General features: G+C 46.0%; 1 protein-coding gene across 1 annotated transcript in view; it reads left to right on the forward strand.

Moving 5' to 3' along the window:
• The window catches only part of slc23a1 (solute carrier family 23 member 1), a 417,619-nt gene that overhangs the window by 234,124 nt on the left and 165,736 nt on the right, over positions 1-17,759 (forward strand). The window contains exon 7 of the mRNA XM_034177547.1: positions 6,944-7,064. Coding sequence (XP_034033438.1) covers positions 6,944-7,064 — 121 coding nt within the window. The remainder of the gene's footprint in view (positions 1-6,943; positions 7,065-17,759) is intronic.

The raw sequence follows: 17,759 nt of genomic DNA on the forward strand, positions 1-17,759 counted from the left end.
GCATTTGGAGCTGTGTGAACAGAACGGAGGACGATTCTCGTTTCTTTCTCGCAACAAGAAAGTGACTCACGATTTCACATATTCAGGGATGAAAGTGGTGAAAAACAAAAAAAAGCTGAAACCCAAAATTACCCCCCAACACCACCTGCACGAAAATGTTTGAATTCTAGACGCTCTGAAATGCAATCTGGGACTATTCCAGACAATAAACTGCAGTGAGTGCAGCATTCATTTAGGTGAGAAAAAAAAACAAACAACTTTCCTTATTCAGATTCATTCCAGTAGTATTCTGCTCTTACTAGGATGCAGCAGTTTTCTAGCTTGGCAGATAGTTCTGGAGGAAATCACTGAAGAAATTAACAAATTGAAAATATGGTTTGACTGAAACAAACTGTCATTAAACTTAAATAAGACAGGGATGAAATGGAGGTGTGAGAGTCACTAGGTGTTCACAGGAAACACTTATTTATTTCTGTATGTATTTATTTATTTATGTATGTTCATTGTTAGTTGGTTTTATATTTTCTGTTGTGTTTTTATTCAGGTTCTTTTTGTCTCTTTCTCTAAAATTGTATATAATCAGTAGATTAGTTATTATTACTATTATTGTTGTTCTTGCTATTATTATTAATATATCAACATAAATACATTTTAAAAAATTACACTTTGTAATACATTTGACTCTTTTACGACAACAAACGCTTGACAGCTGCATCTGCTTAATGCTAATTTTAACATTGAAAATGCCATAGACATGCTAACGTGTTAGCATTGGTCCAGTTTTTAAGTTATAAAATACATCTATCAACTGTTTCAGAAGACCATAAGAGGTCGGTTTAACATAAAAAAAGTAAATAATACTCACAGCCATATGCTCTTTAGGGTTTTAGCAGGGGAAAGCGAAAGAAAAAAATTAATCAACGAAGCAATGATCGAAGCACTGCTTCGATCTCCAAATCACTGCTTCGATTGGTTCAAGGTTCAAAGCAAAGCTGCGCTGCAGAAAAGTTGATTACAGACCCGCTGCAGGGCATGTAATCAATGTAGAGAAATTATAATTTTCCTGACAAACACCCCCAAAAACAACGGCCATTCTGAAGGACCGATAAGGGAATCGTTAAGTAAAAAGGTTATTGATGTCGGTGGATCGAACCATTTCTTAACGATACCCGAAAGGAACTGATTCTCGATACCCATCCCTACTCTGCGTTCTCAGGGTGCAGGACTACTTTGTGTCCCTAGGGTGAATAAGAAGTCTGCGGGTCACAGAGCTTCCTCTTATCGTGCCCCTGTTCTGTGGAATGATCTCCCTGCATCAATAAAACAGTCAGATTCTGTGGAGACTTTCAGATGACTAGCATAGTGGCATAGTATGTTACTATGCTTTTTACTCTTTTAAATTCATTTTCTTAGTAAACGGAGCGTGCCGCTGCCTCAACTTTATCTAAATTGTGGGTCTTTTAGTGAAGCTTAGGGCTAGTGGCCGGCAATCACCTTAGTATTTCCTCTGTTTTTCTTGTTGCTTAATGCTGACAAATTATACTGTATTTGTCTTTCTGATGCCTGATTCTGCTTTTTTCTGCGGCTACATCCAGAGATGGGTATGCTGTCTGTTCCAGAAACTATCCTGTGCACCAGAGGTGTCAAATCCACCTTCAGAAAGTAAAAACCCTCCATGTGTTGCTTCTACCTGTGCACCTAAAACAGGTGATCTCAATAATGAGCTCATCCACCTGCCTGAAGAGCTGAACTAATTACATTCAGCTGGTTTACTGGGAAGATGGAACAAATATGTGGCTGGACTTTTACTTTCTGAAGCTGGATTTGACACCTTTGCTGTGCACTGGCAACATTTCCTGTATGTTCATTTTGTGAATTGTTCTGTAATTTATGTCAGTAGCACGGCCCAAGGAGAGGGTCACTCCTTTGAGACTGGTCTGCTTGAGGTTTCTTCCTCAGAGGAAGTTTTTCCTTACCACTGTTGCTCTGGGGGTTCGTAAGGTTAGATCTTACTTGTTTGAAGCACCTTGAGGCAACCTTGTTGTTATTTGGCGCAATATAAATGAAAACAAATTGAAAATTGAAATGTCGAGTGTTGTGAAAAGTGTAGGAACACGGACCCACAACAGGGGGCGCAAATGAACGGACAATGGAATAAGCCGAAAATATAACAATTTAATGTTGTGAATGTGCACAACAGAGCAACAGACAACACAATTGAGATCAAGAGTCAAATTAGTCACAGTGATGTGTGAGCAGGCTTGAGGATAGAAGACGCCCGTCCAGAAAAGAGCCGGATCCCACAGCTTTCCACTCCACTGGACCTGAAGCAACCCTGGAGCCACCAAGCGCTGAGTCCCCAGGTGGCCACTGCCTCCGGCTGTCAGATCGGGTACTGCTGGCAGGAAGAACAGACAGGTGATGGTGGGTGCGTGAACACCCAGCAAACAGTTCAGTATGAAGGTGGAAAGCACCTCCACCTCTCAATCACAATGTTTACGTGCAGATCCTGTTGGCAAAGTATGTAGCCTCCAACCGAGGAGCGGAGTACCCCAACTCCCCACACACGACTATTCCGTACAAACAGGAACGTCTGCAAAATTACTGGTATACACAAAAGCAAGGACGTCACTAATGTGATACTTCAGCCTGAGTGGTTTACCTGTTCAGTAGACAAGTGAGGTGAGGCAGTGAGGTGAAGATGCTGCCCGGCTCTTATGGAGATGTGGATGATGATGATGAGTGACAGCTGGTGTTGTTGATGAGTGACAGCTGCCACTTCCGGTTGCTCCAGCGCCCTCTCGTGCCTGAAGTCCGCACTTCAGGCAGGGCACCCTCTGGTGGTGGGCCAGCAGTACCTCCTCTTCAGCGGCCCACACAACAGGAGCCCCCCCCCCCCAACCGGCGCCTCCTGGCGCCCGACCGGGCTTGTCCGGGTGACGGGTGTAGAAGTCGGCCAGGAGGGCCGGGTCCAGGGTCCAGGAAGCTCCTCTTCACCCAGGAGCGCTCTTCGGGTCCATAACCCTCCCAGTCCACCAGATACTGGAACCCCCGGCCCTTACGACGGACGTCCAGGAGCCGGCGAACTGTCCATGCGGGCTCCCCGTCGATGATCCGGGCAGGAGGCGGCGCCGGTCCGGGGGTACAGAGGGAAGAGGTGTGGTGAGGCTTGATCCGGGAGACATGAAAGACAGGATGTATCCGCAGTGGAGCTGGCAGCCTCAGCTTCACTGCGGCAGGGCTGAGGACCTTGATGATGGAGAAGGGGCCGATGTACCGATCCTTCAGTTTCTGTGAGTCTACCTGTAATGGAATGTCCTTCGTCGATAGCCAAACCTCCTGCCCGGGCTGGTATGCAGGGGCCGGGGATTGCCGGCGGTCTGCATGGGCCTTGGCCCTCGTCCGGGCTTTGAGCAGGGCAGAGCGCCACACCCGACGGCACCTCCTCAGATGGGCCTGGACCGAGGGCACCCCGACCTCTCCCTCCACAAGCGGAAACAATGGGGGCTGGTACCCCAAACACAACTCAAACGGGGAGAGGCCGGTGGCAGATGAGATTTGGCTGTTGTGTGCGTACCCGATCCAGGCCAGATGGTTGCTCCAGGCCGTCGGGTGCGCCGAGGTCACACAGCGAAGGGCCTGTTCCAATTCCTGGTTGGCCCGCTCTACCTGTCCGTTGGTCTGGGGATGGTACCCGGACGAGAGGCTCACGGTGGCCCCCAGTTCCCTACAGAAACTCCTCCAGACTTGCGAGGAGAACTGGGGACCACGGTCAGAGACGACATCTGATGGAATCCCATGCAGATGTACAACGTGGTGGACCAGGATGTCTGCAGTCTCCTGGGCCGTCGGGAGCTTCGGGAGGGCCACGAAGTGGGCCGCCTTGGAGAACCGGTCCACTATCGTGAGGATGGTGGTCATGCCCTGGGACGGCGGGAGGCCCGTGACGAAGTCCAGGCCAATGTGGGACCAGGGGCAGTGAGCACAGGTAACGGCTGGAGGAGACCCTGTGCCCGTTGGTGGTCTGCCTTTCCCCTGGCGTGGGTGGTGCAGGCCTGGACATACTCCCGGACGTCGGGTGCGACGGAGTTGGAGGAGATGATGAACCCCAGGAAGGACATAGAAGTGTGGTGGAACTCGCACTTCTCGCCTTTCACAAACAACCGGTTCTCCAACAACCGCTGCAGGACCTGACGTACATGCTGGACATGGGTCTCAGGATCCGGGGAGAAGATGAGGATGTCGTCCAGGTATACGAAGATGAACTGGTGCAGGAAGTCCCGCAAGACGTCATTAACCAATGCCTGGAACGTCGCGGGCGCATTGGTGAGGCCGAACGGCATGACCAGGTACTCAAAGTGACCTAACGGGGTGTTAAATGCCGTCTTCCACTCGTCTCCCTTCCGGATCCGAACCAGGTCGTACGCATTTCTAAGATCCACTTTGGTGAAAATTTGAAGAATTTGAAGAAAAATTGAAGAGCGAGTGCCAGATCTTTGTTGAAGACATCAGCAAGATCATGGTACTCCTCAGGCACCGCTGACAGATTGGGGGGGACTTTAACCTCCTCATTAGCTTTCACACCGGGTGGAACCGAGGATCCTAAACATTCCCGGTGGCAGGTGTCGCTCCACTGCGTCACTACCCCAGACGGCCAGTCAATCCGTGGATTGTGCTTTAATATCCATGGAAACCCCAAAATCACTCGGGAGGTAGAAGGTGTTATATAAAACACAATCTCCTCCCTGTGATTTCCAGACACCACCAATGTCACTGGTTGTGTCTGGTGTGTGATTAATGGGAGAAGGGTGCCATCTAGTGCCCGTACCTTCAATGGGGAAGGTAGAGCCACTAGAGGGAGCCCTACCTCCCTGGCCCATCTGCTATCCAGCAGATTCCCTTCAGACCCCTTGTCCACCAGTGCTGGAGCGTGCAGGGTAAGATCCCCACAAAGGATCATCACTGGGATGCGTGCTGATCTACGGGCTTTCCCCGCGTGGATGTTATGGCCCACCCTTAACCCAGTCTCTAAGGGTGGGCGTTGAAGTTTAACCGTTTGGGGCAGTTTCTTTGTATGTGCTCATTAGAGCCACAGAAAAAACACTCCCCGCGAGCCAGCCTCCATTGTCTGTCATGTGATTTTACTTTGGCCCTGCTCGTGTCCATAGCTTCGTCAGCAGGGGGCGCTGTGGCTCCACGGAGCTCTCTGACTGTGGAGCGCAGGGACGGCGGCACCCTTTCGGACCCGGAAGGAAGAGGGACAGCTTGTGCCCGGCCACGCCCTTCACCCCGCTCCTGACGGTGTTCTTCTAACCGGTTGTCCAACCGTATAACCAGGTCGACAAACCCGTCAAAATCCCGCGGCTCATCCTTAGCCAGCAGGTGCTCCTTCAGGACCGGAGACACTCCATTTACGAAGGCGGCGTGGAGTGCAACGTTATTCCAGCCGGACCTCGCAGCCGCGATGCGGAAGTCGACTGCATACTCAGCTGCACTCCGACGTCCCTGTCTCATAGACAGCGGCAAAGTCGAAGCGGTCTCGCCTCTATTGGGATGATCAAACACTTGTTTAAACTCCCTCACAAACCCAGTATATGTCGTTAGGAGCCGTGAATTTTGCTCCCAGAGCGCCGTAGCCCAGGCACGTGCCTCTCCTCGAAGCAAATTAATGACATAAGCCACCCGGCTAGCATCTGACGTGTACATGACGGGACGTTGTGCAAAGACGAGCGAACACTGCATTAAGAAGTCCGCGCACGTCTCGACACAACCTCCGTACGGTTCCGGTGGGCTTATGTATGCTTCAGGGGATGGGGGGGGGGGGGGGGGTTCGTTGAATCACCACTGGAATGTCTGTATTTTGTGCTCGGTCGGCTGGAGGAGGTGCTGCAGCAGCGCCCTGAGTGCGCGCTTCCACCTGGGCGGTGAGAGCCTCTATCCTCCGATTGAGTATGATGTTCTGCTCGGTTACTAAATCCAACCGAGCAGTGAAGGCGGTTAAGATGTACTGCAGCTCTCCTAACACGCCTCCTGCCGACGCCTGTGCACCCTGTGTTTCCATTGGCGCTTCAAGCGACGGTTGACGCCCCTCGGGATCCATGACGCTGGCCGAGAAATCTTGTTGTGAAAAGTGTAGGAACACGGACCCACAACAGGGGGCGCAAATGAACGGACAATGGAATAAGCCGAAAATATAACAATTTAATGTTGTGAATGTGCACAACAGAGTAACAGACAACACAATTGAGATCAACAGTCAAATTAGTCACAGTGATGTGTGAGCAGGCTCGAGGATAGAAGACGCCCGTCCAGAAAAGAGCCGGATCCCACAGCCTTCCACTCCACCGGACCTGAAGCAACCCTGGAGCAGGGCGCCCTCTGGTGGTGGGCCAGCAGTACCTCCTCTTCAGCGGCCCACACAACAGTCGAGTGTAGTTTTGAGTGCTGAGTTTAAACTGTCCACAAGAGTGTCTACTGACTGGGCATTTTCCAGAGGTGAAGCTAAGATATCAGGCAGTCTATCTTCATGTTCAGTTGAGGAGTTGATGTTTCACCACAATGATAAATATCCTAAGGTTTATTTGAGATGTGTGTGTGTGTGTGTGTGTGTGTGTGTGTGTGTGTGTGTGTGTGTGTGTGTGTGTGTGTGTGTGTGTGTGTGTGTGTGTGTGTGTGTGTGTGTGTGTGTGTGTGTGTGTGTGTGTGTGTGTGTGTGCATCAGTTCAGGTCTGGTAGCATGTGCTGGTCCAGCATATTGCTGCGTCTATCACACCACAAAGACATCTGTTTACTGTACCACCACCGACTGTCTGCTTACCGACCTGTCTGCCTCTCTCCTGATCTCTTTGTGAATAAACCTGCTTTTGTAGACATTCATTTGTTGTGTGTGCCTCTGGACAGGTTTTTCTGACTTTTTGTCTCTCTTTATCTGTTTCCATCTCAGGTGTATGTTGCTGATTGTGCTATTTGCTCAGTACCTCAGATCGACATCAGTTCCTGTTCCATTTTGTAGCAGGAAGAAAGGACTGACTTCCACCAGAGTCCAGATATTTAAGATGTTTCCTGTAAGAAAATAAACCTGAATGATGCAACACATTAACAGAACCGTAAACCTAACCCTGTCAACTGATGTGTAAGGAAAACTGGCCAGTTACATGTTATATACATCATCAGGTGATATGTTCGGTAACATAACATGTAACAGATGGGATAAAGTTCTCCATGCCATATGTAATAATAATAAGAATCAATAATAAGCCTTATCAATCAGAGCCCGGGAGCAAGGGGCTGAGTGGCTGGCCTGCCAATATGTAGACCTGGGTTTGAGTTACCTGTCTGTGTCCTTGGTCAAAAACTTTCAGACCTGATTTACAAAGAGCCCAGGAAACAAATGTGAAATTGCATGGACAATCCAAATGTTTCTGCTTTGGGCTGGAGACAATGGGCAGTAATATGATGTAGACAGCAGTATGTACATGAGAATTTTGGGTGTATTAATGTGCACAAGTAAATTGCCCATATGGGCAGGGACACAACTGTAAGTTATTATTTTATGAAATTAATAAACAGTTACCTTGCCACATATTTGATAAGATAAGACTTTATTGATCTCACAGTGGAGAAATTCACGTTACATCAGCTCTTAAAAAACACACAAGATGGGTGCGAATAGAGGAAAATGTGCAAGGGTAAGCAATAATAATAATACTTGTAACAATACAATAAAATAAGAAAATGAGGTAGAAATAGAATATATATATATACTCAACAAAAATATAAACGCAACACTTTTGGTTTTGCTCCCATTTTGTATGAGATGAACTCAAAGATCTAAAACTTTTTCCACATACACAATATCACCAATTCCCTCAAATATCGTTCACAAACCAGTCGAAATCTGTGATAGTGAGCACTTCTCCTTTGCTGAGATAATCCATCCCACCTCACAGGTGTGCCATATCAAGATGCTGATTAGACACCATGATTAGTGCACAGGTGTGCCTTAGACTGCCCACAATAAAAGGCCACTCTGAAAGGTGCAGTTTTGTTTTATTGGGGGGGGATACCAGTCAGTATCTGGTGTGACCACCATTTGCCTCATGCAGTGCAACACATCTCCTTCGCATCATCCGTGAAGAGAACACCTCTCCAACGTGCCAAATGCCAGCGAATGTGAGCATTTGCCCACTCAAGTCAGTTACGACGACGAACTGGAGCCAGGTCGAGACCCTGATGAGGACGACGAGCATGCAGATGAGCTTCCCTGAGACAGTTTCTGACAGTTTGTGCAGAAATTCTTTGGTTATGCAAACCGATTGTTCCAGCAGCTGTCCGAGTGGCTGGTCTCAGACGATCTTGGAGGTGAACATGCTGGATGTGGAGGTCCTGGGCTGGTGTGGTTACACGTGGTCTGCGGTTGTGAGGCTGGTTGGATGTACAGCCAAATTCTCTGAAACGCCTTTGGAGACGGCTTATGGTAGAGAAATGAACATTCAATACACGAGCAACAGCTCTGGTTGACATTCCTGCTGTCAGCATGCCAATTGCACGCTCCCTCAAATCTTGCGACATCTGTTGCATTGTGCTGTGTGATAAAACTGCACCTTTCAGAGTGGCCTTTTATTGTGGGCAGTCTAAGGCACACCTGTACACTAATCATGGTGTCTAATCAGCATCTTGATATGGCACACCTGTGAGGTGGGATGGATTATCTCAGCAAAGGAGAAGTGCTCACTATCACAGATTTAGACTTGTTTGTGAACAATATTTGAGGGAAATGGTGATATTGTGTATGTGGAAAAAGTTTTAGATCTTTGAGTTCATCTCATACAAAATGGGAGCAAAACCAAAAGTGTTGCGTTTATATTTTTGTTATATATATATTTTGTTACATATATATATATATATATTTTTTTTTTTTTTGTTACATATATATATATATATATATATATATATATATGTATATGTATATCAAATCAATTTTATTTATATAGCGCCAAATCACAACAAACAGTTGCCCCAAGGCGCTTTATATTGTAAGGCAAAAGCCATACAATAATTACAGAAAAACCCCAACGGTCAAAACGACCCCCTGTGAGCAAGCACTTGGCGACAGTGGGAAGGAAACACTCCCTTTTAACAGGAAGAAACCTCCAGCAGAACCAGGCTCAGGGAGGGGCAGTCTTCTGCTGGGACTGGTTGGGGCTGAGGGAGAGAACCAGGAAAAAGACATGCTGTGGAAGAGAGCAGAGATCAATCACTAATGATTAAATGCAGAGTGGTGCATACAGAGCAAAAAGAGAAAGAAACACTCAGTGCATCATGGGAACCCCCCAGCAGTCTAAGTCTATAGCAGCATAACTAAGGGATGGTTCAGGGTCACCTGATCCAGCCCTAACTATAAGCTTTAGCAAAAAGGAAAGTTTTAAGCCTAATCTTAAAAGTAGAGAGGGTGTCTGTCTCCCTGATCTGAATTGGGAGCTGGTTCCACAGGAGAGGAGCCTGAAAGCTGAAGGCTCTGCCTCCCATTCTACTCTTACAAACTCTAGGAACTACAAGTAAGCCTGCAGTCTGAGAGTGAAGCGCTCTATTGGGGTGATATGGTACTATGAGGTCCCTAAGATAAGATGGGACCTGATTATTCAAAACCTTATAAGTAAGAAGAAGAATTTTAAATTCTATTCTAGAATTAACAGGAAGCCAATGAAGAGAGGCCAATATGGGTGAGATATGCTCTCTCCTTCTAGTCCCCATCAGTACTCTAGCTGCAGCATTTTGAATTAACTGAAGGCTTTTCAGGGAACTTTTAGGACAACCTGATAATAATGAATTACAATAGTCCAGCCTAGAGGAAATAAATGCATGAATTAGTTTTTCAGCATCACTCTGAGACAAGACCTTTCTGATTTTAGAGATATTGCGCAAATGCAAAAAGCAGTCCTACATATTTGCTTAATATGCGCATTGAAGGACATATCCTGATCAAAAATGACTCCAAGATTTCTCACAGTATTACTAGAGGTCAGGGTAATGCCATCCAGAGTAAGGATCTGGTTAGACACCATGTTTCTAAGATTTGTGGGGCCAAGTACAATAACTTCAGTTTTATCTGAGTTTAAAAGCAGGAAATTAGAGGTCATCCATGTCTTTATGTCTGTAAGACAATCCTGCAGCAAAATCATATCACATATCACATTTCACATTTTAATTAATACGGAGGGTAAATTCGTCAAGTTTACTGAGCACACTTTCAAAGTCTGATGCCATGCATCTAACTGTGTTAGATGCAGGAATATTGCAGTTTGTGGAAGCTAGAGACAATTTGGTCCCTGATTTTAATACCACAGTAGGGTCATGTGTGGAGTCATGATGTGTAGCTGTGTCCTATGCATGCTCTTCCTGTGCATTTTGTTGTCCTCTGTGTGCGGTCCAATTGTCCATAACAGCCTTAAAGTCTCTTATTATAAGGTTTTCTTCTCCATCTTGCTTTCTTCGTTTCAGTTCAGCACGTGCTGCTCGGTCTTTATCCCTCTGAGCTGGTGTAAGGTCGGGATTTACGAAGACGCTTTTGTGCCAGGATGTTGTTGAATTTCTGAGTGACTTAGCACCCACTGGGATTTGTTGCCTTGCTTCAGCGTTATGAAACTTCACGCAGACGGGGCGGGGTTTACTGTCTTCCCTCGTCTTCTTTCTCCATGGGTGGTTCGGGTAGGCCATGTACAATGACACTGAGTTTTCTTTTCTCAATTTTGGCCTCTTCTTTGAAGTGGTCTTGCACCACCTCCTTCACAACAGCTTTGACATCTTTGTTTTTCTCTAGGGCAGAAAGTCTATCTTTGATTTCAGCTAATTCACTGGCAAACTGGATTATGCTCTTATCGCACCATTTACAGAACCATCTTATTACTCGTAGGAGATCATTGTCTTCCAAGGCTCTATATTTTGGTCTGTCAATATTGCAGCATGGTTTTAAATGATACCATGAGAAGCATGCCTCGCATTGCATGCTGCATGCATCCTCATTTATAAGTTCTCTGCATTCTCCACATTTTTCACCATTGTCACTTATTACATTCTCTCTGTGGTTGGTGTTGGTGCCAGTTCTGTCTCTCCCATGTGGATTTGTGTTGGGCGCTCTTGAGTTGTCAAGGATGCTGCCATCTTGGCCAAAGAGACACTCGTAGAAGTGCACACCTTCAGCGTTGAGTTTTTCCTCTCTTGCAGCATGTACACGTACCCTTCTTGGTTCCGGGCATGATACCGGTTCAGTCGGGTGTAGACTTGACTTCAGGTTGCAGAAACCGCGCCAGCAAAACACAGGTTTATGGGTGCTAGCTGGGCTTCAGCACGGCGAGCACTGTCTGATGCTGTGCACTCTCTGGCCACCGGGCAGTATGTCGTTTGGTTCTTTGGCCGCTGTGCGATGTTTTGTTCGGTTCTCTGGCTGCTGTTAGGTGCCTGTTTCTCGGCCTGCTGTCAGTGCCGCAGCCACGGCGATGGAGCCACCAGCGCCACACCAACCAGCAGCCGGCGGACGGACGGTAGCTCACTGTGCTCAGGCTTCAGACAATGCAGGACTCAACACAAGGTTCAACACAAGGTTCGACACTGTAGCGCTCCGACAAAGACATCCTGGACAGGACGCCAGAGCCACATATAGACAAGCAAACACATTCACATCCGCATGCACAAACGTGGACAATTTAAAGTTTCCAGTCCACATAACCTGCATGTCTTTGGATGTGGGAGGAAGCCGGAGCACCTGGAGAGAACCCACGCAAACACGGGCAGAACACGCAAACTCCACACAGAAAGGCCACAGGTGGGAATCAAACCCATGACCTTATTGCTATGAGGCAACAGTGCTAACCATACCACTGTGCTGCCCCCTCCATATTAATGTATAAAAATTTCAATTTTGAGAGTTTTACAGTTCTTGCCTTTTAGGACTTGAAAGATTTCGCCATATGGATGGACAAAAAGACAGCAATTTATCTTGGTAAGCACAACTTACCATTGTGAATAAGGACAACATGGGAAACTTGGGAAACTCACATTTAGCCAGAATGAATGCACTTCATATGGTTCTCCCAGTTTTCACTAAAGATGAAAACATCACCAAGTTAGGCAGCACAACCTGCCAAATTGCCAGGTACTTTTTTCATTAGTTAGGTCAGACAGTTCATGTTTAAACATATTAACTGCAGCCACAGAACATAGTTTGAGCGTGGGGTCTAAACTTTGACCTCATCCCTCTTGTCAGTAATAATGGCTCGAGGCGGTTGGACACAAATTCAGGACGTTTAGCCTCAAAGCTTAATGTCAGGTTCAACAGGCTTCAGCACACAAAAATGCAGGTAGGAATGAGCAACAGTGTCTGTAACATTAGGCTGAGACAGGGTTCAAACATCTGGTAAACAGGTCAGTAAACAGGCAAGCAAAAACTGGGCAAATACTCTGAAGACAAAAGGCTTGACAGCAGCACAAGACACAACAATCTCGCACCAAGTGAAGGGAACAGCGCGGCTTATAAAGAGGAAGTGATTAGGAGGAAAAACTGAACAAGTGTGGAGGAAAGAACAGGAATGAGGCGTGGCAGGCAGAGAGACGACAGGAGAGAAAATGCCCAACACCAACATAAATAATGACAACAAAGAGACAATAAAATACCTAAATCTATCAAACTACAATATCCCAGACCGTGAAAGCGGGGCCTCACAACCCTTCTGACTTTTTGGGTTTTAAGCAGGAGGTGTCAGAAAAGTTACCACAGGGAGAACTGGCTTGTGGCGGCTAAGTGTTCATAGCGACGTCGCTTTTTGATTCTTCAATGTCGGCTCTTTCTATCATTGTGAAGCAGAATTCACCAAGCGTTGGATTATTTACCCACTAATAGGGAACGTGAGCTGGGTTTAGACCATCGTGAGACAGGTTAGTGTTACCCTACTGATGATGTGTTGTTTCAATAGTAATCGTGCTCATTTCAAGAGGAACTGCAAATTCATAGACATTTGGTGTATGTGCCTGGCTGAGGAGCCAATGCTGCGAACCAACCTCTGTGGGAGTATGACTGAACACCTTTAAGTCAGAATCCTGTCTAGACGAAATGATACTGAAGCGCCATGGATTTTCGGTGGTCGCTGAGACCTGGGCCCCACACCCTGGAGCCCGGTGAGCAGAGCCATTTGTGACTGTACTGGGGCGCGGCAGGATATGTGGCCGCCCCTCTCCTTCCTCGCACCACATGTTTGTGGAGAACCTGGTGGTACTATGCTATCTACCCTTTTAAATTCATTTTATGAGCAAACAGAGCGGGTCGCAACCTCAACTTTATCTAAATTCTGGGTCTTTTAGAGAAGCTTAGGGCTAGTGGCCAGCGATCACCTTAGTATTTCTTCTGTTTTTCTTGTTGCTTAATGCTGACAAATTATACTGTATTTGTTGTCTTTCTGCTGCCTGATTCTGTTTTTCTCTCTGTTTGCTATGCAGCTCCATCCGGATGTGGGAGTAGGTGTCTTCTTCTGCCGTCCTCCTGTCCTGTGCACCACCATAGACTCCTAAAATTTCCTGTATATTTGTATTGTCAATTGTGTCTGTAGCATGGCCCAAGCAGAGGGTCAACCCTTTGAGTCTGGTCTGCTTGAGGTTTTTTCCTCAAATCATCAGAGGGAGATTTTCCTTACCACTGTCACCTGTGTGCTTGCTCTAGGGGTTGGTAAGGTTAGACCTTACTTCTGTGAAGCACCTTGAGGCAGCTTTGTTGTGATTTGGTGCAATATAAATGAAAATAAATTGAATTGAATTATCCCACAGACCCCAATCATGACCCCTCTCTGCAGATGATGACTTGTGATAGTCAGTGGGGAGCACTTTCTGCTAATCCGCTAACCACTAATTATTGAAGATAATGTTTTCATTATCGGATTAGCTTTTCAGATAACTTTGAGTTCCTGAAGAAACCGCTCTATCGTCTGCAGGCAAAGGAGAGCTGGTCATAGAAAAGAAAAAAGCTCAGTTCTTTTGACCCCATAGTGATACGCTGGCAATATCACCCAAGTCATCCAGAGGCATAGAGTTTTAATTTATGGTTAGAATTTTAACCAGACTAATTTTGGACAAGTTATTTAAATTAACGTCACATCTGAAGTTTTATAATGTGAAAATTTCAGATATATTTTCGTGTTTTAAAGTACTGGATTAATTTTAAAGGTTTTAGTGTGGACATGGTGTGTGAACAGTGCATTATGGGTAAAAGTTCATGACAGGAAAAATGCATTTGAGATGCTCTGATCAGGCTCCACACAGACAACAGCATTAAACTCTGTATATTGTGCCTAAAACTCTCGTGAATACGAGGTCTGTTAGAAAAGTATCCGACCTTTTTATTTTTTTCAAAAACCATATGGATTTGAATCACGTGTGATTGCATCAGCCAAGGTTGAACCTTCGTGCGCATGCGTGAGTTTTTTCACGCCTGTCGGTTACGTCATTCGCCTGTGAGCAGGCTTTGTGTGAGCAGTGGTCTACCCCTCTCGTCGGATTTTTATTGTGAATAAAATGTCTGAACGATTTGGAGCTTTGCTGCATCATGGCGCAGCACAAAACCACCTCCGTGTTGGTCTCACAGGATAGTTTTCAGACGGCTTTCAGACGGCTTTTCAGTCATGTGACTATCTGAGAAATTGTGCATGAGCTGGACATACCCCAACATGTCCTGTTAGGCTTCATCACGACGTTGCTTTGCGCCATGTGGCTCCACCGCAACGCACGAAATTCCTCCACACGTCTGTCTCAATGTGCCGAAAAAGTGCTGATGTCCACGTCTTCCGCAATTCCTGTGCTAGTCAGACGACGTCCCGGATCAACAGAGCGTCCAGTTTGGAAATGAACGGCACATTCCACTGTTACAGGAGTTTTTGTCATGGAAAGAGGAGCGGAGGAATGCGCCACCGTGCCGCTCATGGCGTGGCACAAAACCACCTCCGTGTTGGTCTGCATGGTGCAAAGCAACGCCGTGACAAAGCCTCAAAGGACATGTTGGGGCTTGTCCAGCTCATGCACAACTTCTCAGATAGTCACACGACTGAAAAGCCACCGAAAGCCATCTGAAAGCCGTCCTGTGAGACCAACACGGAGGTGGTTTTGTGCCGCGCCATGAGCAGCATGGTGGCGCATCCCTCCACTCCTCTTTCCATGAAAAAAACTCCTGTAACAATGGAATGTGCCGAAAAAGTACTGATGTCCACGTCTTCTGCCATTGTTGTGTAAGTCAGACGACGTCCCAGATCAACAAAGCCTTCACGTTGGAAATGATCTGGTTGTTTCAGCCTGTCGATCGGCGCTCAGAGTGCACCGCGCTCTCAGACACTGTGGGCGGTCTTTAAACCAGCTGGAGCCCTCCTTAATCTGTGTAATCCCCATAAAATCGTCCCTGAAAGCCATCTGAATTTTCCGAATGGTGTCCACCTGGAGGTCTCTCACAGTTTCTGGAAAAATTTGATGCAACAATGCTCCAAATTGTTCAGACATTTTATTCACAATAAAAATCCGACGAGAGGGGTGGACCACTGCTCACACAAAGCCTGCTCACAGGTGAATGACACAACCAACAGGCATGAAAAAACTCACGCATGCGCACGAAGGTTCAAGCTTGGCTGATGCAATCACACGTGATTCAAATCCACATGGTTTTTGAAAAAAATAAAAAGGTCGGATACTTTTCTAACAGACCTCGTATATTCTCTGGGTTTATAGACATTGTTATTGTGTTTGTTTTATGCAAAAATGCCAGAAGAAGCCCAGGTTACTTCTTCAAAAGCCGAAAAGTCTGTTAAATTGTGATTCGGGCCGTGTGATATAACCAGTGTCAAAATGCATAGAACACTGCCCTCTACTGGTGACAGGTTATATCACAGTGTTATTGACCGCAGGATTTTAAAATTATCTGTAGGTTTCCAAAAACTGAGACCACACATGTGGAGATAAAAACAATCATTGATCTGACATGTTTAGTTGTACAGTGTGTGGTGTCAGACACACGGTAAAAACAACACATACAAGCAGATTTCACACACGAACATACCCAGGTCAGACACCTTGCTTTCTGATTGGCTGCATGTCACATTTAGCTTCTCACATCCTTCTTAACACACCACACACGGCAGGAATATCTGATAAGATTATATTTAGCATCATCACAATTGTCGGGGCGTCCTTAAGTTTGTCAGAAGGGAAAGATTGGGTCCAATATCGGCCTAATTATCTTGCCATGTGAATCAGGCTTGATGTTATCACGACTCATGGAGCCAATGATTGATCTGTTATAACACTGCACCGAGCTGCTAACCAATTGGATGTTGTGACGCCTCATGGAGCGACTGATTGATCTGTTAAGACACTGCACCGAGCCGCTAACCGATCGGATGTTATGACACCTCACGGAGCAACTGATTGATCTGTTATAACACAGCACTGAACATGTTTTCACTATTATTTGATTTCTTTGTGCAATTGACATTGTTATTCAAACATTCAAAAGGCAATCCCTATCACCACACATTTCCAACCACACACAAGAAACTTTTTTGACAGTTCTTGTTATTGAAAGAAACTGTCTCCCTAACTGGATAGAGTTGTGATGTCATCATCAGTGATGCTGAAAAACTAATTCATGCATTTATTTCCTCTAGGCTGGACTATTGTAATTCATTATTATCAGGTTGTCCTAAAAGTTCCCTAAAAAGCCTTCAGTTAATTCAAAATGCTGCAGCTAGAGTACTGACAGGGACTAGAAGGAGAGAGCATATCTCACCCATATTGGCCTCTCTTCATTGGCTTCCTGTTAATTCTAGAATAGAATTTAAAATTCTTATTCTTACTTATAAGGTTTTGAATAATCAGGTCCCATCTTATCTTAGGGACCTCGTAGTACCATATCACCCCAATAGAGCGCTTCGCTCTCAGACTGCAGGCTTACTTGTAGTTCCTAGGGTTTGTAAGAGTAGAATGGGAGGCAGAGCCTTCAGCTTTCAGGCTCCTCTCCTGTGGAACCAGCTCCCAATTCAGATCAGGGAGACAGACACCCTCTCTACTTTTAAGATTAGGCTTAAAACTTTCCTTTTGCTAAAGCTTATAGTTAGGGCTGGATCAGGTGACCCTGAACCATCCCTTAGTTATGCTGCTATAGACGTAGACTGCTGGGGGGTTCCCATGATGCACTGTTTCTTTCTCTTTTTGCTCTGTATGCACCACTCTGCATTTAATCATTAGTGATCGATCTCTGCTCCCCTCCACAGCATGTCTTTTTCCTGGTTCTCTCCCTCAGCCCCAACCAGTCCCAGCAGAAGACTGCCCCTCCCTGAGCCTGGTTCTGCTGGAGGTTTCTTCCTGTTAAAAGGGAGTTTTTCCTTCCCACTGTAGCCAAGTGCTTGCTCACAGGGGGTCGTTTTGACCGTTGGGGTTTTACATAATTATTGTATGGCCTTGCCTTACAATATAAAGCGCCTTGGGGCAACTGTTTGTTGTGATTTGGCGCTATATAAAAAAATTGATTGATTGATTGATCACGCATGCGCTTAGGCGCTGTCTTGCGGGATCTTGAAAATTTCTTTTTTTTTTATACAAATGAAAAAAAATGACATATTTTACAAAAGTACATTTATTTGTAAACACCAACATGTTACATTGATTCACTTGTGTTGATTTTTACATAAAATGAATGAATCAACCAATCAGTATGAGCGGAGGCTTAGTTTACCTAT

The sequence above is a fragment of the Thalassophryne amazonica genome, chromosome 9, assembly GCF_902500255.1.
Source record: "Thalassophryne amazonica chromosome 9, fThaAma1.1, whole genome shotgun sequence".
Classification (NCBI taxonomy): Eukaryota; Metazoa; Chordata; class Actinopteri; order Batrachoidiformes; family Batrachoididae; genus Thalassophryne; species Thalassophryne amazonica.